Genomic DNA, 24,658 nt, shown 5'->3' with positions numbered 1-24,658 from the left:
GTGGAGCAACTAAGCCCGTGTGCCACAACTACTGAGCCTGTGCTCTAGAGCCCATGAGCCATAACTACCGAGCCCGTGTGCCACAACTACTGAAGCCCGTGTGCCCTAGAGCCTGCATGCCGCAACTACTGAGCCCACGTGCTGCAACTACTGAAGCCTAGAGGCCCAGAGCCCGTGCTCCGCAACAAGAGAAGCCACTGCGATGCGAAGCCCACGCACCTCAACGAAGAGTAGCTCCCGCTCGCTGCAACTAGAGAAAGCCCGCGCACAGCAACAAAGGCCCAACACAGCCAAAAAAATTAAAAAAAAGTTCCAGACCTTAGGAAATTTCTGATACTGTATTCTAGACTTGCTTAAACTTGTTATTTAGCCATAGACTATAAGAATAATTACTATCTAATACTTAGTGCACTTTCTAACATTTCATAAAGAACTTTACCCTCATTTAAAATGACAGCACAGGGAATGGTCCTTTATTATACTACATAATTGCCTCAAATGGTCTCCTGGAACCACTTAAAATATCCAAACTATAAAACACATTATAAAAGGCTTCCAAAATACTGGCAAAGAACAACCCAAAATGTGACCTTGATCTGAATACCTGGTGCAAGGTAAGATACTCCTCCTCAGTATTATTTACTTTCATCCTAAACTAAAAAAATAAAGCTTACCTGATATATCTTTGGTGCATATGGTGAGAACTCTGATGATGTTTGTGATAAGAGGTTTCAGAAGCTCATCCTGAATCACAAGGTCAGGCTCTACCAATAAACATGACTGAAGAAGCCTGGACAAAGAGGACAGGTATTCTAGGAGAAAGGATACCTATTCGAAAAAGGATATAAAGTAAGACAAAGCATGTCATATGAAAAGCCCATCTCAGTGATAAAGTATTTTAGTTCTCTATGCATTACAAGAAGTCACTTCTTTGTAACATAAGTTAATAAAAAAGTAATAAAATAGTCACCATAATTTTTAAAGACTAAAATGAATACACAGAAAGCATTATTCTTCTCATAAGCTTGTCATTAATGGCCACATTAACACCGTCAATTATAATAATACCAAACAAAGCAATATTTCCAAAACCAAATTCTGAATTCTATTTAGAGAAAGAAAGTCTTCATATTTTTCAAGTAGCTAAATTGTAGAATCAATACTCTGGAAGAAGCAAAAATGGCAGTCCAAAATCATAAAATCTACAATTTTGTAAAGAAAGATTATAAAATACTCTTTAAAGTGTACAACTGAGGGGTGGGAAAAGCCAGCTTAATAGCCTAGTTATTGCTACAAATAAAATGCAAACATGTCCAATGTTTGGCCTCAAGTATCCTTCAGCATAAAAATACTATTCTTAGTTACAAAAGAAAAATTAAATCTTCCCCCAAATTACCAATAAAAACATCTCTGGAATGTTGCTTGATACATACTAATACCATAAGAAGTATTAACTGGCAAAAGTACTTTAAAAAAAATTCTCTGGATATGTAATAATTTAAGAATAAACTGCGAGGACTCATTTGTCCACTATCCCCAAGCAATGAGACAGCCCATATAAATGAACTTTACAGAGATATTCTGAAGCCTCTGTCTCTTTCTGTACACACGTGTGCACGTACACACACACACACACACACACACTCACAGTTTTTCCTCCCACCTTATTCGGCTGCTGTTGTGAGAGCAGGGACCATTGGGCGTTTGTGGAGGCATAGTGCCTCTATGGTAAATGGCCTCAGACTATTTCCAAATAGTTCTTCTGTCCTACTGCTCTTGATGAAAGGTACTCCCTTTATCTAATCTGCAGATATATTTTACATAAAAGTATAGGTGGTGCTATGCTTTTCCTGTTGGGTAGAATGCAAGCAGTTTGTGAAATTTAATTTCCTTATTGCTGTGAAGTATTTTTTGATCCCTTCATAGACTACACTACTGAAGTTACAGCGAGTCTGCCCTCTCCAGGTATGGTGTAACCATAAATAGATAAACCATGGGAGGTGAGGAAGCATTAGAGAGAGAACAACTGAGCTGTCAAAGATTCTTTTGTAAATTACCATACTGAAGATGTAATCAGCTATTAATATGGTAGTTCACAAAGTAACTCTTTTGTTATGTTTGAAACTCCTTCTTCAAATAAATAGACCAACCAACTGACCCCATGCTTCAGAACCCTCATACCTTGGCTGCCTGCAGGCTCGCCGTGCAGAGTCCTGCCCACACACTCTGCCCTCAACCCACGGCCTGTTTCCTCACCTCCGAGGCATCTGCTCACATCTCACCTCCAGGAGGCCTTCTCTGACCACCACACAAGGAAAACATCAAACTGTCTCCCCTTTACCCGTCCTCATTTATTTTTTCCACACCATCGTCACCATCCGATAAAAGTTAAATTTTATTTACTGTTTACTGTCTGTCTCCTGTACCGAGGACACAGACTTCATGTGGGCAGGGGTATGTGTCTGCTTTGTTCACAGATGCGTCACTAGCACCTACAACACAATGTGGCAAAGCATATGCTCCAAAGTTTTTCTGGAATGAATGATCTTCTATAAGGACAAAAAGGCAAGGACATTCAGTCTACATAAGGCCAGGGAGTGCAACAGTAAGAGCGTGGCTTCTTGAACCAGCCTGCGTGGGCTGGAATCTTGGCTCTGCCCGTTACTGTGTGAGTGACCCTGGGCAAGTTACTCATCTCTGGGCTCCAGTCACTTCCTTTATAAAACAGGGCCGCTAATGGTACTTCATGTGATTGATGTGAGGATTACATAAATTCACACAAACAAGCACACATGAAGGTTTGTTACTGTTATTATTCATTCATTCCACAGGGACTGAATGAGCACCTGCCATGGGAAGGGCACTGTGCCCGACACTCAGGACACAATGGCATGAAACAGGAAGGCCCTTCCTTCATGGAGCCCTGAACCCTCTAGCCCCATCTCCGCCTCGCAGATCCTGCCCTGGCCACTGCTTTCTGCTTCTTGAATAGGCCAGCTCTCAGGGGCCCTGCTATGTCCCATAGGACCAGCTTCCTCACTAAGTTCAGGCCACACGTCACTGTCTGAAAGCCCCTCCCTGACCACCCTATGCGGAAAAGCCCTGCCCCCGCCCCCGACCTCACTTCCTGTCCCTGCTTTAGTTTTTCTTCTTCGACGTCTAAGACATCATCAGGCACATATGTAGTTGCTCACTATCTACTCTCCCAACTTGAGGGAAAGGGTCTTTGCTTTATTCATTTAGGGAATATCCTGGTGCACAGTAGGCCCTTAATAAAGATTTGCTGGATGGACAGACAGAAAAATGGAGGCGATGGCCATTATGCAAATAAGCACACTCACAAATGAAAACACTGCAATGGGACAGTGTTTGGAAGATGAGGCACAGTGTTACCCAACCTTGTCCTGGGGGTCTGCCTTATTCAGAAAGCTCAAAGGACACAGCACACAGCAACAGAGACTGCTAGTCCACCTGTAATTACCTCCCACCCCAAATAAATCGTGTAGCCCTTCTTACAAAATCTGATTTTACAGTAACGTTTCTATTAGCAGCAACTACACTAAATATCTGTGAAGGAACAAACATAAATTTATTCTTATTAGACTGAGTTTTGAATATACACAGAATTTAGTCACTAAGTATTTCACAACTTCAATTTAAGTGGAAATGACAGAGACAGCCTAAAATCACAGAAGGGGAGGGTGGGCTATACAACATCCCCTTTTTTTAATACTGTGCTCAAAGATACCCAGACCCTTGATTAAACATTTCTAGCTGGTTAATGATGGAACCAGGAATACAATCTAGGTCTTCAAATCCCACTGCTCTTTTCTACCATCTATTAAGTAACCTATTTCAAATAACCTCGTCATACCACGTATATCCTGAGAAATTTTCAACCTTGTCCTGTGGTTAGTATATCAGCAGAATTTACGTTTCTGGCATTTAAGGGTAAACGAACGCACATGCAGACGCAGGCGCTTACCTGAGCCTGAGTGCGTTCAACAGGAGGTGACGCGGGCAGCAGGGCCTGGAGCTCCTGGACGCTTGTCTCTATCAGGGTGGCATCTGCGATGCTGTGAAGGACAGAGAAGGAACACCCTTCAGATGATCAATATGCTTATTCCTGAAGACTAATTCGTGAGAATTTAAAGTTCGGATATAACCATGAACAGAATTCAAGAAAAAGGATTTTTATAAAATAACGGAAATAATTGTTTATAAAAAGTTACCCTACAATATTTCAGAACACAGGAAAAGATCTCATCAGATAAATGTGGGAAACAAGGAATTCTAAGAAAAATATCTAATGAAACTTATTAAAAGCAGAATAAAATATCATAAAGCCCTTTCAGAAGGAAAAGAAACAAGAGCAAGACCTTGGTGGTTACGTCCCTATTTAAAACAGGAAAAACATTTGCCAGGAAATAAGTTCTGATTTAGAAAGTAAAAAATAAAATAATGAAAAACAAATAGGAAAAAAAAAATTAAATCAGAAATAAAGAAGAAGGATGGAAATATATGCCTTTGCCAAGAAAGAGTTTTTAATACCTCTGTGCCCTCAATGTCACAACAGACTCTTAACTGACTCTGGAGAAGCAAGAATATTCCTAAAGCCCCATTCTGACCCTTTTTGAGGCAGGAAACATTCAAGAAGGAAAGACAATCAACTAGCAGTTTCCTTTTTTCAACTCTAGTAGGCATCAAAGCAGAAAAGATGACAAATGAATGTAAACAGAACAAACTCACACCCTGCTGCTTATTATAAGGGCAGAGTAAAGGAGTAATCACAACTGAGTGAAGGGAAGCAAGGCAGACTTCTTTCTTTTTAGACTGTTCTTATCCCAGAAAGAAAGCGAAAGCATTGTGATTTGGCAAAGAGGAGGAAGACATTTCAGACAGTGAATGTTCAAAGGGCAGAGACAGAGAAATGCAAATCAATATGTGGTGAACAGGAGGTAGGTACACTTGGCTAGAATAAACATATGTGAGGAGAAAAGGAACACTTAAGATAAGAGAGTATCCTAGACAACACCACTTTTAATCCTAACAGTAACCCCATTAACTAGGTGTTTATTAATGACACTTCAGAGATTAAAGTTACTTTCCCAAGGCTGCAACACTAGTGAGAGAATGAACTCTAATTAGGACTTAAGTCAGACTGAATTCAATATCCTTGGCCTTTTTAACTATACCATATAGCCAATCAGAAAATCAGAAAAAGTTATGTCAGACACTGATTAATATTAGGTAAATGAAAGAACCAAATCATGATTTCCCTAAATTTTATCAGACTACTTTCTGATAAAACTCTCAGGCTCCCATAACTAAGTAACTCCAAATGAACTTTAAAAATGACTTTTCAAACCAAGGACATTATTCTGATATGACTGCTAGGGAGATGAACCCCAAAACTCCTTCTTCCATTCTGAATCACCAAGGAGACTTGCATCATGTTCCTTGAATGTGGCAGAGGACAAATAAGGTTTCAGAACTTCGGAGTTTAAAAAAAATCAGGACGGGGAGCTGGGGAAGCTTAATAGTCAACATAACAAACCCATCCAAGTGCTTTAACATATCTAAAATAAAAACTGTCGAGACAGTTCTGGCAAAAGCAAAAACCTGCAGTCTACACGCCTCTCTGGGAGTATTTATCTCTTACCTACAAAGAAGCTCTATGAGACGAGCTTGTCGAAAAGCATTTGCAGTGTCGCCTGGAGTCGTTGCCAAGAGGCTGTCTAGGAGGCTGCACATCGCGGAAAGAAGAGGCGGAGTGACAAAAACACACTGTCTGGGCAGAGGAGCAGAAAGGGATGAATCATGAGGAAGCCGTGGAGATGCAGTTTCATGCTGACCTATTATTGAAATAAGTGTGAAAATTATCACCATTTTGTTTACCTTGTGGTTATGTACAATATTCACAAGTTTTGATAATCAGAGGAAGTTCCTAAAATTGCCAAAGAGAGATGGCTGGGAAATTCCCTTAACTGCTCAACACACCTCAACCCCGAGGCCAGGGAGTCAGACGTCCAACTCCTCCAGAGTGTGAGTGTGAGTGCGTGCGTGTGTGTGTGTGTGTGTGTACATGCATGTACACAAGGGTGTGTGTGTCTACCTTGGGTGACAGTGTACTAGCCAAGACAAGAAGGGCAGGGCATGGTTTTGTGTCCCAAGCATTCAGACACTGAGGAACAAACAGATGCTCCACAATCCTTTTTTTGGAAACTCTAGGGGTCAGAAGTGTTTCAGAATTCAACATATTTTTACATTTTAGAAAAGTAATAAGGTACGCGTACCATATATTAATTAACACTTCCAATGGAATCTTGGGCATCAGCCCATAAGGATATAAATATTTCTGCAATGTAGCAGACACATAATCACAGCAAGCAGGATGAATACATAAGCAAATACAACCTCAAACTAGAATTGGTCAGATTTTGCAGCCAAAAATATGCAGGTAAGGGCAAGTTTTACTGCCACCTGTGTTCTGAGAAAACTTTCCATTTTCAGAGATTCTGGATTTTAGAATTGAAGATATGAGGGAACTTTCCTAGAAGACTCAGCAGCGTACTGCTAACAAGAAAGCTTAACCTGCCTCAAGATTCCCTCATGACCTTCGTTTCTTATTTCTTTTTTAAAGAAACATTATATTTTGAATAAATCAAACTTACAGAAAAGTACAAGAGTACAAAAATTCCCAATATACCTTCACCCAGATCCCTAAATATTAGTATTTTACCACATTTTATCTACCTACCTACATACCTTCTTATGAACTGTAAGCTGCACACAAATGCCCCTTTAATCCTAAGTTAACTTCCTAAAAACAGGACTTTGTCTTTTATAACCACAGTACAATGATCAAAAGCAGGAAATTAACATTGATGCAGTGGTACTGTCTAATCCATAGACCTTTTCCAAATTTTGCACTGTCCCACCCACATCCTCTACAGCAAAAGGAAAAAGTTCTTTTTCTTGTTTGGATCCAATTTGAGATCTGCTTTTCCTTTAGTTCTCATGTCTCTGGGTTTTGAACTGGAAGGATTCCTCAGTCTTGCTTTGTTTTTCAGGACCCGGACATTTTGTGAAGAACACGAGCTAGTTCCCTTGTAGAGTGTCTGATGTTTGATGTTCCCTCATAATTAGATCTTCAGGACATTATATCTTCAGGACATTATATCAGGAGAAACATGATTCCTATTAGGCCCATTATGGGTGGTGTTAACTTTGGCCATTTGATGGATTAAGGTGGTGTCTACTAGGCTTCTCCATTACAAAGTCACAATATTCTCCTTTGTAAGTAACTAATTCCTTGGAGGAGGCACTTTGGAACTATTTACTGTCAAGACAGATTTGATATTTTAAACTAAACTGGGAAAATGAAATTTAGGGAACTCCACAGAAATAGTTCAACTGCTTTTAAGGGAAAATTTTATATATTCACAGAAGATGTACTACACGTCTTCAGGACTTCTAGGGCAGCATACAGAAGAAAAGAATACCAATAAAATAGGAGGGGCTTAACATTTAAGAAATTCAAAATCATTCAATATATTAAAAAAATTTAGTATTTTATCTGGAGAGAACTATCTCAGTTATTTATATTTGTAATACTCAAATATACTAACATTTTTATTTTGTAATGATTCTTTTCAACTTTGTAGATCAAATGTACGCTTATAGATCATGAGACTCTGTTAAAGCCTTTCTTAAAAGATAAAAGGATTTTTCTTTTACAAAAGTTAGAAACTAAACTTAGGAATGAGAAGTTGGACATCTAAAGTGGTCCTGATGTACATGATAGGGAAAGTTCTTGTCATCCTGCTCTAAACCACTTTGGGGCACAGTAATTCCCTGGTTCATCAAGAATTAACAGAACAAGAAATAAAAGGACTAACCAGCTTCATGGAGAAATCCTTCACTGAGAATTCCAGCTGAGGGAACTATAATCTCATTATCACTAAAAAAATTTTATCTTAACACTATTTTAAAGAGACGGAATTTAGAAAGATATGTAACAACAAAATTGCTTTAGTCTTAAGGCTCACTGACAAAAGATATTTAATGCTTTCCAGTACTATTCAAAGATTCGTTGGCAGATTCAACAAAAAGGAGTAAAATACTTTTTTGTCAAATACATACACTGAAGTAATTGGCAAACAGTAAAACTGTGCATGGGGGGCTTCCCTGGTGGCGCAGTGGTTGAGAGTCCACCTGCCGATGCAGGGGACACGGGTTCGTGCCCCGGTCCGGGAAGATCCCACATGCCGCGGAGCGGCTGGGCCCGTGAGCCATGGCCGCTGAGCCTGCGCTTCTGGAGCCTGCGCGTCCGGAGCCTGTGCCCCGCAACGGGAGAGGCCACAACAGTGAGAGGCCCGCGTACCGCAAAAAAAAAAAAAAAACTGTGCATGAACATATATTCTAAGCACAATCCTTGAAAGTAAAATAAATCCAAGTCAAGAATAATGAAATCAAAAAACAAACAAAAACCGCACAACTGTATGTTCACATAAAAACCTGTATGACTGTTTGTAGCATTATTATTCATAAAAGCCAAAAAGTGGAAAAAATCCAAATGTCCATCAACTGATGAATGGGTAAATGAAATGCAGTATATCCATATATATCCATATAGTATATCCACATGGTAGAATATCATTCAGTAATAAAACATGAATCACTGATACAGACTACGACACGGATGAACCTTAAAAATATGCTGAGTGAAAGAAGCCAGACACAAAAGAACACATATCGGATGATTCCATTTTTATGAAATTCCAAAACAGGCAAATCTATAAAGAGGGAAAGTAGATTAGTGATTGCCTCAGGCTGGGGAGAATGGGGGAGATCAGGAGTGATTGCTCATGGGAACAAGGTTTCTTTTTGGGGTGATGAAAATGTTCTAAAACTGACTGTGGTAATGATTGCACAACTCTGTGAATATATTAAAAAACAATGAGTTGTACACTTAAAATGGGTGAACTGTATGAATGTGAATTATATCTCAATAAAGCTGTTTTAAAAATAGTAACGTAACACACTCTTAGAAATAAATATTCATGAAACTCATTATCAAATTTCATTTCATGCTCTGTGTCCTTAGCCACTTAAAACAACCTGAGTTTGCTCCTTTTGTTCTTAAGAGGACCAAATGAGTACTTTCTATAATTAAACTCTTTTGTATATTGTTAACATAAATTACTAAAAACCAAAACGAGACATTGTTTAGGAAGTTATGGAACAAACACTGTAATGAAAATGCAGAGTAAAGTCTTCCTTAAGCAAGTATCTCTGAAGTTTTAGAAAGCATTTTCTCTGCACATGCTTATATTTCAGTGTTTAAAATTACCTTCTTTTTAGGTAGTATATTCCATATAGGTTAGGAATTTAATGCTACTGAATAAAGGTCTATCTACCGACTTAGAAGAAACAAAAGTTAGGTTGTAATCTATATAAATATATAAAGCGTAAAGCATAATAGAGTTGGAGGCAGTGCCTAACACAAAGAGTAAAATCGATATATTGTCATTAATAAAAATAAATCCTAGGCTACTCATCACACATTTCTAACAAAATAAAGACTCAAAACACTTTGTGTGCTTTCAAATGAAAGCACAGGCTTTGCAAAATACTTATGACCCCATTCTCGTCACTTTCAAGTGGATTACTGTGGTAAATTGAGGTGTTTTCCCAAAAGGGGAAAAAAATGAAGCTAATTAATATTCATTAGTTCCTCAATTCAAACACCAAATATCTATTCTTACCTAATAGGAAACGATATGGCAATCAGACTGTTTATTTGATGGCCAAATTCCCATTTATTAGTTAAGAGTATTTGTTTTGTTAATTTCTGATATATTTATTCTATCATGTTCTGTGATATTTCGTTTTGTTCTTATATAGACAGTTTGTTCTGTGACTTATTTAATTTGGTTCTTATCTAAACATTTACTTTCAACATATCTGCCTGGACCAACTTATCATTTTTATTTTTGAAAGTAGAATGTCTTCCTAAAAGGATACCTTGAGCCACAAACTGGTCATGTGAGGCTTCAGGGAGAGGCGCCGTGCAGGGCACTACCGGCTGAAATTCAGCACTTGCCGACGAAGCTGCCACCTGGGGATCAGTAAAGAAAATCATTCTATACTCAGAACAGTCATTCGTTAACACTACTAATTGGAAAATGAAACACGAGCAATATATATACAAGATATCCTTGAACAAAAAGGTATATTACAAAAGTACACTAGTTCGCATAACTGGAAAATACTCCGTATCTCGAGAGTTAAAACAGTGTTTTGAATGGCATTTTCTACTTCTTCTTATAGGACCTGTTACAGTTTATACAAATCAGTAACTCAAAGGAGCACAGTTTTGATCTGAAGCCCATCTAGAGTTTAAGGTCCTGATAAAGCCTCTTCCCACTTACGCTCAAATGTTGAAAGGCTAAAAAAAAAAACTACTTTATAATTCGTTGTGTCCTTCGAGATATTTTGCACTTCTTAATTCATAATAAAAGGGTTTTTTAAAGTTTCAAATGGTACACACAAATTGTAATAGTGCCTCTAAAAGAATCAGCAGAAGTATTAAAAGATTGTTCTCTACCTCTCCCCATGTCGCAAATGAACTGTTTTTAAAAATTAGGCAATATCTGACATTGTTCTTCAGAATACATTTTTTGGAAACATTAAACATAACAGAAATTCTGTAGAAAACAAACACAATTTCACACACAGGTTTACCAATGAGCAGGCTGTAAAAGCCTTAAAACTGAAAAAGCCCAAATTGATGTCAAGTACCTCATATGTGGAAAATACTGTATCTTCCCATCAATTTTCTTTTCTCTGAGACAGCATGAACTTTCCATACTTGGATAAGCTCCAGGCCCGTGCATGTACACAGGTAAGCTGTCAACAGAACTTACGAATCAACCCTACCACAAACCCAGATACTGTACAGCTCACGATATTTGCATATTGATTACATATCTATTCTAACGCTTAAAGTAGGTACCTTAGACTTGATATAACAGGATGAAAACAAAACCCAAGGTTATTTTCATTTGCAGTTTCTGATAGTAAAGAGAATATAAATTTGAAGAAAATGGCACACGAAATTAATACATAGTTTTTAAAAATCCCTCTTTCAACTTAGGACCTCAATCGCCTCTCACCACTTCAAATATGACATTACAGTAATAAGAAATAAGTGACAGAAGCTGTAGCCAAAAAAGTAAGCTAAGCACATGAAGTCATCTAAAAATGAAGGCTGGATAAATCTCAGTCTAAATAAATCACTCATAAATAAGCATGTATAAAATGCCTTATTTGATATAACATTAGATCTACATAACAGGGAAAAAAACCTAAAGACATTTTAAAAATTATATTTACCTACAATTGGTTATAAGAGATGTGTTTTAAAAAAAAAAAAACAGTTCCTGTCAATAGACATCCAGATAACTTTTAGCATGTGAAGCAACAAGCACACACGGAGACTGACATCACAACCGTGCAGGAGCTGATGAACGAGCCTGGCTCCTGCCACAAGCTCCCTCGGATACACAAGAAAATTTAAGAGGACAAGGATGCCGGAATCCTTTATCTTTTCACTGAACATCCTTTCAGTTGGCAAACACTCAAGCAGTCCCCACTACTGATGAAAACAGAGGTAGCATTCACTGCAGGAAAAGAAAGCTTCTGAGGGCCGCTAAATACCTGGCTCATTAGAACACTAAGCTGCCATTCGTGACCAAGGTCAGGCATTAATAAACACCATGATTGTCCTCTGTATAGTCCACGGAAGCGACACACAAAGTTTGAAAATTTGGTTTTAGAGGCATCTAATGGTTGCATTATAACTTACCCCATATGGCTGAGAAAACACAAGAACTTCTTTCTATAGCAATACACTGTGTTTTAAAAATTGATTAGGGGTGATTTATATTTCTACTAGCCTATCTATATTTTTTAAATTTTCTATATTAACATATTACTATTTTAATAAATAAAGGTAAAAAAGTATTAAGCTGACTTGCTCTACTACTATGCTCAAATCCTGCTTGCTTGAAAATTATCTTCAATGGACACTCATTTGATTATATTTAATAATACACATCAATACATAAATGTATTGTCATCCTGTTCTATAAAACTTTTAACTACCATCAAATAAACGTCAATTCATCTTTCTCTAATGTCCTTTGTAATGCTTCATGACATTTTACTTTGCAGAAATGTTTTATATCTTTACAGCTGTTATCTCTTATCTCTTCAAATCCAAAACCGGACTCGGCTCTTCTGGCTAACCCCACCTGGTTACATCAGCAATCAAACTTCAGCCTTCTTCCCACCCTCAAAACAACCCCATCTTGCATCTTCTGAATATCTAAGGCATTCAGTACCACACAGCTTGGCATTCAGCTATTTCCTATTTATGCTTTATGTTCTCAAGTAGACTTTCAAACCTCATAAGTGGGTACTGAATTCTAAGACATATTTGAGTATCTTTTTAGTTCCTTGCAAATGTGTACATAATACAAAAAAGGGATTGATCCTTTAAAGCCCATTTCAATTGCCACTTCTTACACAAAATCACTGCCTATTTCATCATTCCTTCTAATCTAAGCTCACTGCACCCTGACTGTAACATCTATTTCGGGACTGATCACATCTTGCTCTGTAGTGAAGGAGCAAAACATCATGGCCAACGACCTGGGCTCTAGAGCCAAACACAATTCTGGATTCAAATAACGCTCCACCAGTTAGCAGCACTGGAACCTTACACAAGACACTTATTCATTCCATGCCTTAATCTCTTCTTCTGTAAAACAGTAAAATGATTATCAATTTTTTAAAGACTAAGAGGACCCATGAGGAAAATTTCTCTATAAATGTTTAAATAAACTTAAAGTAAAATCAGTTTTCCTTAAATTAGTGCTCAAGGAAGTTTGAAAGAATCACATATTTCACAAAGAAAAGCTCAAAAGCAAATGACACACATTTCCTCTTTTTTGATAACTGATAAAACAGATTTTAAAAAATACAGACATAATTCTGCTCAAGAGCAGCAGAAAAGATCAAATTTTGTTCTTAGAGCTGCTGCTACAAACTGGTTTGTCCTGGGCATAAACACCTATCCAGTTTGGGTATTTCTGACAAGTAGAAATGTGATCTCAGGAGGAAAAACAACTGATACCTGACCCCTCCCCTGGGGAAGGAGACACTGAGTTGAGGGAAGCCATCTCTGAAAAGGCATTTATTTACCAGGGCAACACCCCCAAGGTAACAATGACACTCCTTACTCTACCTATAATTTACAAAACATACAAGTCACAATCAACTAAACTAATATTCATTAGATAACACCATTAAAGTCCCTAATGTGGCATTGACAACACAGAACGGATAATGATCCAGCAACAGCACACTGGATGATAGACCCACATCAAAAGACAGTGCTTTCCTCAGAAAGACAAAGTGGAAAGACAAACCAATCAACAAACTGTATCTTTTCTCAATTCTGGGAGACATACAAAATAATGATATTAATAACCAGATAAACTCATTAGCAAGATTTACATCCACTCAACTGATACCTCAATTTGTAACTTCAACATTTTCTTATACCTGAGAAAGTATTAGTTGGTCTGGGTACTGACAGTTTAGGTTTAAAGTAATACTGGTATAAGGGCTTCCCTGGTAGTGCAGTGGTTAAGAATCTGCCTGCCAATGCAGGGGACACAGGTTTGATCCCTGGTCCGGGAAGATCCCACATGCTGCGGAGCAACTATGCCCATGTGCCACAACTACTGAGCCTGCACTCTAGAGCCCGTGAGCCACAACTACTGGGCCCACAAGCCACAACTACTGAGCCCGAGCACCACAACTATTGAAGCCCGTGAGCCTAGAGCCCATGCTCCGCAACAAGAAAAGCTGCTGCAATGAGAAGCCTGCACACCATGACAAAGAATAGCCCCCGCTCGCCGCAACTAGGGAAAGCCCGCACACAGCAACAAAGACCCAATGCAGCCAAAAATAAAGAAAGAAAGAAAGAAATTTAAAGTAATGGTATAAGGAATAAACTCTCCATATTTGTATCCTGCTGGAAAAAAGATATATAGTATATCTCATATGGTAAGGAAAATATGACAATTCGTAGAACTCGGGTAATTAGATTAATTTTTGTGAATAAAAGTCACCAATTTGGTGAGTAATTCACCAATACCAAAACTCTTCTGTTTGGAAAACAAAAAAGAAAGAAAAAAGTTGACTGTAAAAATTCTAACAGGTAATACTAATCTTTTGAGGAACTACAAGAAGGTAAATCTTACATAAGACTATATATATGAATTCTTAAAAAAAACAGATTTCACTGGTATGTATTTCTAAAAGTCTATGTGATATCCTAACATAAACAAGTTAAAGACTTTTGCATTAATAGATGTGCTTCTATTTTAATAATGATTATAATAAGTGACATATTTACAAAGTGTTTCTTGGAAAATCTAGTAGCTTAATCTGTAAGATTTATATATTATTATAGAGAAATGCAAGTTTGATTTGCTTTTGTTTTTTGTATGTAAGTTTCCTTGTATGAATAAATATAACTTGGGGACTTCCCTGGTGGTGCAGTGGTTAAGGATCCACCTGCCAATGCAGGGGACATGGGTTTGAGCCCTGGTCCAGGAAGATCCCACATGCCGCGGAGCAACTAAGCCCGTGTGCCACAACTACTGAGCCTGCACTCTAGAGCCCATAAGCCACAACTACTGAGCCCGCGTGCCACAACTACTGAAGCCCACACGACTACAGCCCGTGCTCCGTAACAAGAGAAGCCACCGCAATGAGAAGCCCACACACTGCAACGAAGGGTAGCTCTCGCTCGCCACAACTAGAGAAAGCCCGCGCGCAGCAACAAAGACCCAACACAGCCAAAAGTTAATTAAAAAATAAATGTAACTTGATATCTACAGAATAGCTAACTCAAAAGTTATTTACAGCAATTACTATTTACCGCATACCTACTATAAGCAAAGAACTGAAGAATGTACAAAGATTTCAAAGTTAGTCTACAGCCCTTTAAACAAACAGGGTAACCTAAGAAGAATTATTTTTAAGCACATATTAACGCTGTACTTCTGTGAACTAAATAACCAATTAATACAATCCCCTTTAGCATTGAATCATATAATTATTTCTCTTATTGAGACAAAGATACACACTATTTCTAGCTTGCAAAAGAAAGCATGACATCTAGTGGAACTGGAGTAATTATTCTGTTTTTCTAAATAAAGGTTCAATTTAGCACTAAACATAAACTCTTCTGAGTCTAGAGGGAAAAAAAAAAAAGTCTCTTAAAACTTAGCAAAAAGTACCAGTCTCTTGAGAAACTGTAGGAGGTGAATCTTATTAATTCCTGTTTAATTATTTAATTCTCATATTATTTTTGCTCCTGGAAGCAGTGGTGTTGAGGCTCTGCCTTCCTAATAGGTTCTACAACACAGTATATTGTTCCAAAAATACATTGCAATGCTTTCCAGTTGAGAATGATTTTGTATGCTTATAAAACAAATGAAACCTAGCGTGTCATTATTTAGAAATAATTAGTGTCTCAAACTTTTTAGAACAAAGCACCTTATAAAAAAAAAAAAAAAAGGGGCTTCCCTGGTGGCGCAGTGGTTGAGAGTCCGCCTGCCAATGCAGGGGACACGGGTTCGTGTCCCAGTCCGGGAAGATCCCACATGCCGCGGAGCGGCTGGGCCCGTGAGCCATGGCCGCTGAGCCTGCGCGTCCGGAGCCTGTGCTCCACAACGGGAGAGGCCACAACAGTGAGAGGCCCGCATACCGTAAAAAAAAAAAAAAAAAGGAAGAAAGGCAGGCAGGTGTACATAAATTTCAGGTATTTCAGATAATCAAGACAAGCTTCTATTTGATGCAAGCATTTAGAAATGTGTTTAAAATCATTAGTACCACACTGGAATCATCTGAATGGATCAACATTCTTCAAACTGCCTTGTCCTTAAACAAAATTTCAGGGTAATCAAGCATTACTAATCATATGGGATTTGTTCTCTTTTTCTACTACTACTGATAAACATTTTAAAACATTTGAACTTCCGGTTCTATCAAAAAAGGTAGGAAAGAGGTTGACAATTCATCTAAAAGGATATTCAGTGCACTTATTTGAGCAAAACAGACACTAGTTCTGCTATAGACGGCACTTCAAATAAATCACAGTTGTTATGGTCATAACCTTATATTTCACATCTATTCTTATCCCTCCACTATGTAAATTCAAATTTTTTCGGAAATTCAAAATGCAGCACTTAAGCGTTCTTTGGAAGTACCATTGTTTCCAAAGTGGAGAGAGAACTTGGATCTCGATCTTGACTGGACATCCGAGATGGAGCCCTCCAAAACTTGAATGAGTCATCTAAACCTGTGACAACAAGAAAACTGTCAACGTGAATAGCCTTCTGGGCACTGTAACGATTAACAGAAAGAATACTCCTTACATGAAACCAATCCAGAACTAAAGAAGTGCGAAAGAAGTGTGCCTAATTTTTATTATTCTTAATTAATTTATATATACAGCATGTTTCACAAAAAAATTTAAAACAATTAGTTGACTGCGCTTTAGTTTAATCTAACACAATTTAGCAAGAGCACCAGCTCCCAAACTTCAAAGTGCAGAAGAATCATAAAGGGCTTGTTAAAGTGGTTTCCTGAGTCCTATTCCCAGAGATTCCATTCCCCAAGCCAAGGTCGGGGGTGGCGTAAATCTGCATTTCTAACAAGCTGGAAGCAGATGTCAGTGCTGCTGGTTCAAGGGCCATGCTTCCAGTAACACAGATACAGAGAAATCCAAACAATTAAAGTGGTCACTTTCCTCACAGGGACATTTGTTTAGAATGTTCAAAAACTTCATTAAATGTCATTCTCCTCTTAATGCCTCCAAGAAGTGAGCAGAAAAGTGAACTAGAAATTTACATTTAAGTATTTCAGGGTAAGGGAACTTCATGTTGTAGTTTACTCTTAAATGGCTCAGAAAAAATATATATATGTATATATGCATATAAATAAATATATTTCACTTATACGCACATACATACACATGGTATAGGAGGGCAAATATAGTAAAATGTTAACATTTGGGAATTCTTTGTTCTATTCTTGTACCTTTTCTGTGGGAAATTATGTCAAGATTTTTTAACATTACTTTAAAATTTTAAAAATTTTAAAATTTTTATTATTTTATTTTTATCTTAAAATTATTTTTATTCTTACTATTAAATTATCATTTATTATTATGAGACATAATTATCATTTATATGCACTAAGATCTTATACTTAGGAAATCCAAGAGAATCTACAAACAAGTAGAAATGAAAAGATTTCAGCATATATTTTGATAAATGAGTAACATTCCAAAAAACAAATAGCTTTTCAATATACTAGCAAAACAAATTAGAAAATTTAGTAGGAAAGGTCTCATTCTTGTTTGCCTGGGAAGAACCTTCCAAAAATTTAAGACATTAATACAGGAAAAAACTGTAAAACTTTACTAAAGGGCATGAAATAACTTATGAAACATTAGTAAGATGTCAAAAACGGTTTCCATGAAGAATTTATAAAATAGAAAAATGCTTGGGCAATGTTTAGTGAAAGGAGGAAATACAAAAATGTACATAAGATATGAACACAATTATGTAAAACAAACAAGAGCTATACAGAGAAAGAAGACTGGAAGAAAATATACTGTAAGGTAACAAAGGCAACCTCTGGGTAATGGGACTAGAGAATGTTTTCCTGTGTACTTTTCATTATTTTTCAAATATTTTGTAACAAACACATAGGTTTTTAACAGTTTAAGAAATGTTACATTTTATTAAAAATATAAATATAATATTCTTACCATTTAAGTCATTGCCTTCAGAAGTTCCATTAAGAGCAGAACAATTCAAATCAAACGTATACCGTCCCAGGTAACAATGTTTTACCATCTGATTCAAATGTTCATAAAAATGGCAGTGGTACAAAAGAGCCTGAAGGGCAGGTTTTCCTATGAGCGACAGGCCAGAGTCCTCATCATGGACACAGGGGCCCTGTAGGAAAAGAGGGGGAGACAGTGATTTATCACTTAATTTCTTCAAAAAGACCCATGTCTCCCCACATTCCCCTCAATGAAACAAATGGGTCCCAGATGTGACCATTCTCCTTTCACCTGCCCGTCCTTCCCCACATACACCAGCCTGACCCGGGCAGAGGATTTCACAGGACTCCAGGTCTCTGCTGCCTAAAAATCCACTGAAGGCAGAAGGCTGATCTAGTCTCTCTCTTGAGGGGCTAGAATGAAAAGCCTGATATCCACAGTAAAATCTGTTTGCCACTTTACTTCCCACTGAATTAACCCTTCTTCCAAGGGAATTCCTTGCATACATGCATGCATGCGTGCACACACACACACACACACACACACACACACACACACACACCTTCCAGCAGGAGGCTGAGAAGGATCTGCCATTGCAAAATTTTAATCTCTTTGCACTTTTTTTCAAATAATTTTTTGCACTGTCACTACTTTTCCTGGAATATCCAAATGGCAAAAATCAAGCAAGCCATTAAAAGTATGCAAAGGATCGGTTTAAAGTATGCAAATAATCACATCATTAGTTTATAAATATTTCTCTTTTTTGGAAAATGATAATCAATATAGTTAACACTTTTCAAACAGACCATAATAGAGAGAAAAATAAAAGATAGAAAATCGAAATCTAAGTGCCAACAGGAAAGGTCTGGTCAAAGCCTATTCAAAGTTTACCATTAACTGAAATTTGCATACGTGCCCCTTCTCTCATGCCTCCTGGTCACCAAGGAAAGATGGATATTAAAACTCACTATCCAGGAAGATAAAGTAATAGTTAAACGTATAATTACAGTTAAAGATATAATTACATTAAGAAGATTATTTCCATAACCCTTCTCTTTAAGAATATTATTAAAATTAAATGTCTTACTTCAATATTAAATACTTTTTATTTTTATGAATTTGTTATTGTTGTGTTCTAATAAACCTACCCAACACTGTGAGCTTTACTCTTTACAAATAGGGCAATTTACTTGTCCAAGAAGGAATAAGACTCTTTAATGAGCAGTCACAGACGCTGGTCACCGTGTTAACTTTAAATCCGGAGCTTGAGAAGCGGCAGGCGAAACAGAGAGGAGTACATGAACAGGGTCACGTGGCTCCCGTCTGTGAACCAGGTGCACATTTCAGGCAATGTGGCCCTTTCATGCATTACTTTATTTAAATATCTAGGACAAAGTAATTCATCCAAAGCCACAGAGCCAATCCTAACATTCAAAATGTTCTATCTTTTAAGCAACTTATAGCATTCATAAATGTAAAAAGCACATATGAGATCTGCAATAGTTGCTTAACATCACAAATTAAAGCCCCCATTATATTGATTCCAGGAAGGACCAACACCAAGAGGAGAATTAAAAATAATTCAGCAAAGGTTACTAGCTTAATTGCAGCTGTGTAACATACCCCAATAAATCAATAAAATAAAATTATTAAACAAAGTACCACAAACACTATTTTTTAATTTATTTCATAATAATACTAAGAATAATTTTCAAATATTTTATTATACATATTATATAAAATTATTCAAAATTTTTTCTTGTGCAAAATTGTGTCTATATAATTGTTTCCTGGATGAGTTAACAGCCACAGTCCAAATTAACAAAGGTTTAGCCAAAATTACATGAAGGAATGTAAACTGTATAAATGCTGAAAACAAGTTTCTCAAGAGTTCTTAAATCTGCTGATTCTTTATTCGGTAAAGGCCCACTGAGGCTGATGGTTTCACCACGTGCTAGAAGGAGAAGTGTTACAAACCCACTGTCTTCTAAAATCCATCTTTTCTTTAGTTATAAATATTTTCAAAGTGAGAAATTACACACGTAAATATGATGCAGAACTATAGTAGTTATTCTATAAATATGTATAATTATCATGGTAATTATCATGGTATATAATTGACATAATATTCACCCTTTAATTAATATATTTTAAAAATTCATTTTTTTTCTCTAGTTCTTACTAATATAAAAAGAAAAAAGATTTAGAAAATAAAGATAACAAAAGAAGTCATAAAAGACATAAATTTAAATCAACCTAGTAAAGTTTAGAACCTGACTTTTTTTCTTCGCCTATAAGTCACAGTGAAAATTATTTGGCCTACCAAGATTGAAAAAGTTAAACTAATTCTGATATGAACAAAAAAATTAATATCCCAGAATTTAAAGACCAGGAGATAGAAAAGATAAGGAGCAGAATATTAATTCAAGAGGCCTAATATAAGACTCATATAATTTCTAGAAAAACAAAGAAAAAGGAAAAGTCATTTTTAAAATAAATAAATATGAAAAAAAATTGTCAGAGCCAAAAGAAATAGAACATCTATGTCTCCAAATTAAGGAGCTTAATAAATATCAAGCAAGAGAAATGAAAAAAAGACACAGAATCATAAAATTCTAGAACATTAAAGACAAAGTGAAGATAGTAAAAGAAAAAGTCATCCATAAAGAGGTAAAAAGAATCAGATGGAAAAATTCTGAAGAGTGCAGGCATGCGCTCCCTCTTTCGTTTTGCCTCGTTGCAGCCGAGAAAGCAACATGGGTCACCAGCACCTCTACAGGAGCCATCCGAGAAAATTCGGCCAGGGTTCTCACTCTTGCTGCGTTTGCTTAAATCGGCACAGTCTGATCCAGAAATATGGCCTCAATAAATGCTGCCAGTGTTTCCCAGTATGCGAAGGACATCGGCTTCATTAAGTTGAACTAAGTGTGAACTTCTTGAATGGGTCATCAAGCATATCTACTTTCCTCAGAAACAATACTAACTCTCTGTATATAAATAAAAATGTTAAAACTTAAAAAAAAAAAAGAATCAGATGGGTATCCAACTTCTCATCCGTAGCACGAGATGTTAGAAGACAGTGGAGCAAAATTCTTATGAGGAATGATTTCAGCCTAATACCTGGTAGCCCAAACTATCAATCCAGTGCAATTTAAATACATTTTCAAACAAACAAGAACTCAGAAGTTTGTCACTCATGCATTTGTTTTTAGGTAGGAATACAATTATTTTGAGGATGATTACTAGGAAAGGGGACTCTAACTGAAGAGAAAGGATGATTAAGAGCTTAGAAAAACTTGAGCTATGATATGGACTCACAATGCAAGAAAAAAAATTAACAGAAACTCCAAGGGCAAAAAAATCACCCAACGCCCAAATCAAGTTTTTAAATCACACACACACACACACACACACACACACACACACACACACACACACACACACAAAAATACCAGGAAAGTTTTCCTCTGAGTGCCAGAGGGGTCATAGCCCTGGAAGCATAGATAAGGAAGTGTAACAACAGCCCAACAAATAATGGCTCTGTAGCAAATTACTAGTTTTCACTTTTTAGAATCAACTTATAGATATAAGGAGGCTGTAGAAGAGAATCTAACCATAATCAGCCTTCACAAAGTAAAAGTGGAGATGAAACTGGCAAAGATTGGCAGTAGAAGTGGGGGACAAGATACCGGTAAAAGGAACAACTTAGCCACATCTTAACTTCTAAATGGGGGCGGGCAAGAGATATGACCCATAGGTAAGGAGACCAGAAACAGCAGGGGTGACCAGGGGAGAAACTAAGACCACTAACAGAACTATATTGGCAGGACATTGTTTAAGTGAGCTAAATCCTATGTATTGACACAGTAAAGGAACAAACATACTCTATTACTGCAAACACACTATTTAGAGACAGGAAGGTAACTACCTGAAGAATTAAAATCAGTAGGAGGTAAAGCTGTCTCTGTGAATGAAGAGGGTAAAGAATTTCAGTATAAGCTCTATTAGCTTTTTTAACCATATATATTCATTACTTGAAAAAAATAATTTCTTCTAAAAATTTAAACATTTCACTCAAAATATTTTTAAATTTCTCAAACGAAACCAGATGATCTGGAATAGGTACATATTACATAACCATTATTTATTTTTTATTTGATTTATTTTAGCTAAGCATTTAGCCTGAATCCCCAATCTCCACGTGCCAGAGCTTCCTAGTAGCAATGGCACATTATCAACAGAGCTTTAATCACAGCAGTGAAGCCAAGTCCAGCATAAGCGCAAAAGATGGTGTGGTCAGGCTTTCCACACATGACTAATGTACAAGGGCCAGAACAATGAAGCCTTTCACGCATGTACTAGGCTTCGCTCCATAGATTCATCAGTAATTGATGGGGCTGTCTTCTGGTAAAGTGGGGAAATCAGCACAGTCTAATTGCTCTGTCTCAGGACATCTATATCCTTACCAGCCTTGCCCTCAGGTGAGTGCTCGGGCTGCCAGATCATCTGCAAAATTGCCAGGGAGAGCTGAGAAGGGCAGTATGCAAAGAAAGAAAACTCTTCAAATCACCAAGAGCCATAACAAATAAGTTTGCAAAGAAAACAGCAATTATGTCATAGAATACTCCGATTAATTTGAAAATATTGATCTCAAGGATGCAAGAAGCTACAATATTACATTTAAGACATTTTACTCCTAGTGTCACAGTACTAACATATCCATTAGCTATGATTCAAAAGGAACTAGAAGCAAAACAAAATTGCATGTAAGAAGAATGGAGAATATTTTCAAGAAGAGAAAGGAATTATTTTGATACATAACAAATTTTTAAAATGCTATAATGTAATGCAGAGATTGAAAAAAATGACCCTAGTTACATAAGAAATCCCTAACTGCATATAAATTATGAATATAGTTAAAATGGTATTGTTTCTCTGACACCAAGTACTTAGCATTTTGTGAAATCAATACTCATAATGATCCATGATGAACACATTAGAAGATTAAAAATATGCATTGATAATTATAACATCAAATATGAAAACGATACATACTACAACTATAAATGAGTCGGCCATCCCTCTACAACACATATAAACACATATGCAGACAGTCTAGCTATGTCCACTGAGAGTGTATAGAAGCAAAGACCCCTCCCTCGGAGCAACGAGCATATCTAGAACTCATTTCTATATACATTCTCCATTGAAAGAAATCAGGGCTCTTTGAGCAAATATCTGATTCCAGGGTGGCGCTGGGAAAGTCAAGAACATCTTGCTATGCCAGGAAGTAAACAAGTACTCAAAGGTTGATAGACATGTTAAAAGGATATAGGAGTCTTTGTGAAGGAAGTCCTCCTAGCCAAATCTGAAACAATCTGAACATCTAAATAAATAATGATAGAAAGAAATCATAATCCATGAAACATACTAAGACTCCTTGAGTCCATACTGGTGTAAATAAATAAGTGAATAAATAAATAAGAAAGGAAGGCTCTTCCTTACAGTAAAATGTAATTAATGTGGAAGAAATAATGGAATTAGAAAATCATCATTTGGCAACCATTCTGTAATAACTGCTTCAGACAAGAATCACAAATGGAAGTTAAAACTAATAAAAGTTGATGAGAAATAGATATTTTACAGTCTCAAAGCACCTCCTGGCAAAAGGAAAAATTTTAAGTCCACAATGGAGAAAACAGACCAACTCTACCTTAACCAAGTAAGCAAGGTTAATATCACCAGCAATGGGACAAAGAGAGAGCCTATCTGCTGATATAATATAATAAGAAGCACAGAGCACTTCTGTGGCTTTTCTGCCAAAAATGCATAACCTGAATCAAATTCTGAGGAAACAGACAAACCTAATTAAAGAATATTACAAAAACTAAATAGGCTATGCTCTTCAAAAATGCCAAGGTCATAAATGTTAAAGATTTAGGAACTATTTTAGATGAAAGAAACTAAATAGACATGACAGCTATATGCAACATGTATTCCTAGATTGGATCCTAGATCCTGACTGTCTTCTTTTTGTTTGTTTTCTATGAAGGACAGTAGTGGGACAATTGGAAAAATTTGAATACTTTCCACATTTTGATAATTATTATAGTGATTCTGTAAGAGAATGTCCTTGTTTTTAGGAAACTCACAATTAACTATTTAGGGAAAATAGAAGTATATGTCTGCAACTCTCAAATAGTTCAGAAAAAAGACACTAGGTAGAGTTAAAGCAAATATGGTAAAATTATAACATTTGGGGAATCTGGGTGAAGGGGATATAAAAACTGCTATACTGTTTCTGCAACTTGCATTTAAGTCTAATTTTTTTTCAAAATAAAATTTAAAAAATAAAATAAATGTGCCAACTCCTCTCACAAACATGGAAAGGAATGAAAGCATTAACAAGTGTATTTACACCACAAACTGACATCTCATTATATTACTTAAGTGCATGAAATTACCTTTACATTTAAATCTGTGACACCATTTTCAAGGGAAAGAACAACTTTAATATTGTAAAAAGTACACATAAGCTACCATGAGCATATATAAAACACTGTAGTAATGTTCTCTTGGTAGAACACTGTCCTCCCCCCACAGGCCATAAGCCCCAGAGCACTAAGTCAGATCATCTGTGAATCCCCAACATTTAAATACTCAACAAACATTTAGAGAAATGAACTGAAACAAACTACACAGATAATCCCTATCTAA

The 24,658-nt window shown here is 36.7% G+C and overlaps 1 protein-coding gene across 14 annotated transcripts in view; it reads right to left on the bottom strand.

The window, feature by feature from the left end:
- Positions 1-24,658, bottom strand: part of RTTN (rotatin) — a 179,715-nt gene that overhangs the window by 73,233 nt on the left and 81,824 nt on the right. For all 14 annotated transcript variants that reach the window (XR_013831188.1, XR_013831189.1, XR_013831190.1 and 11 more), the window contains 6 exons: positions 17,924-18,113; positions 16,356-16,447; positions 10,030-10,123; positions 5,663-5,855; positions 3,986-4,076; positions 675-828 (listed from right to left, as the gene is read on the bottom strand). Coding sequence is in view for 11 of the 14 variants with exons in the window: in XM_079941820.1 (XP_079797946.1) it covers positions 675-828; positions 3,986-4,076; positions 5,663-5,855; positions 10,030-10,123; positions 16,356-16,447; positions 17,924-18,113 (814 nt within the window). In the remaining 3 variants the exon portion in view is untranslated. The remainder of the gene's footprint in view (positions 1-674; positions 829-3,985; positions 4,077-5,662; positions 5,856-10,029; positions 10,124-16,355; positions 16,448-17,923; positions 18,114-24,658) is intronic.

Source organism: Stenella coeruleoalba, assembly GCF_951394435.1.
Source record: "Stenella coeruleoalba genome assembly, chromosome: 14".
Classification (NCBI taxonomy): domain Eukaryota; kingdom Metazoa; phylum Chordata; class Mammalia; order Artiodactyla; family Delphinidae; genus Stenella; species Stenella coeruleoalba.
Note: the sequence above shows the minus strand (reverse complement) of the source record. Positions and strands in the feature narration are given on the sequence as shown.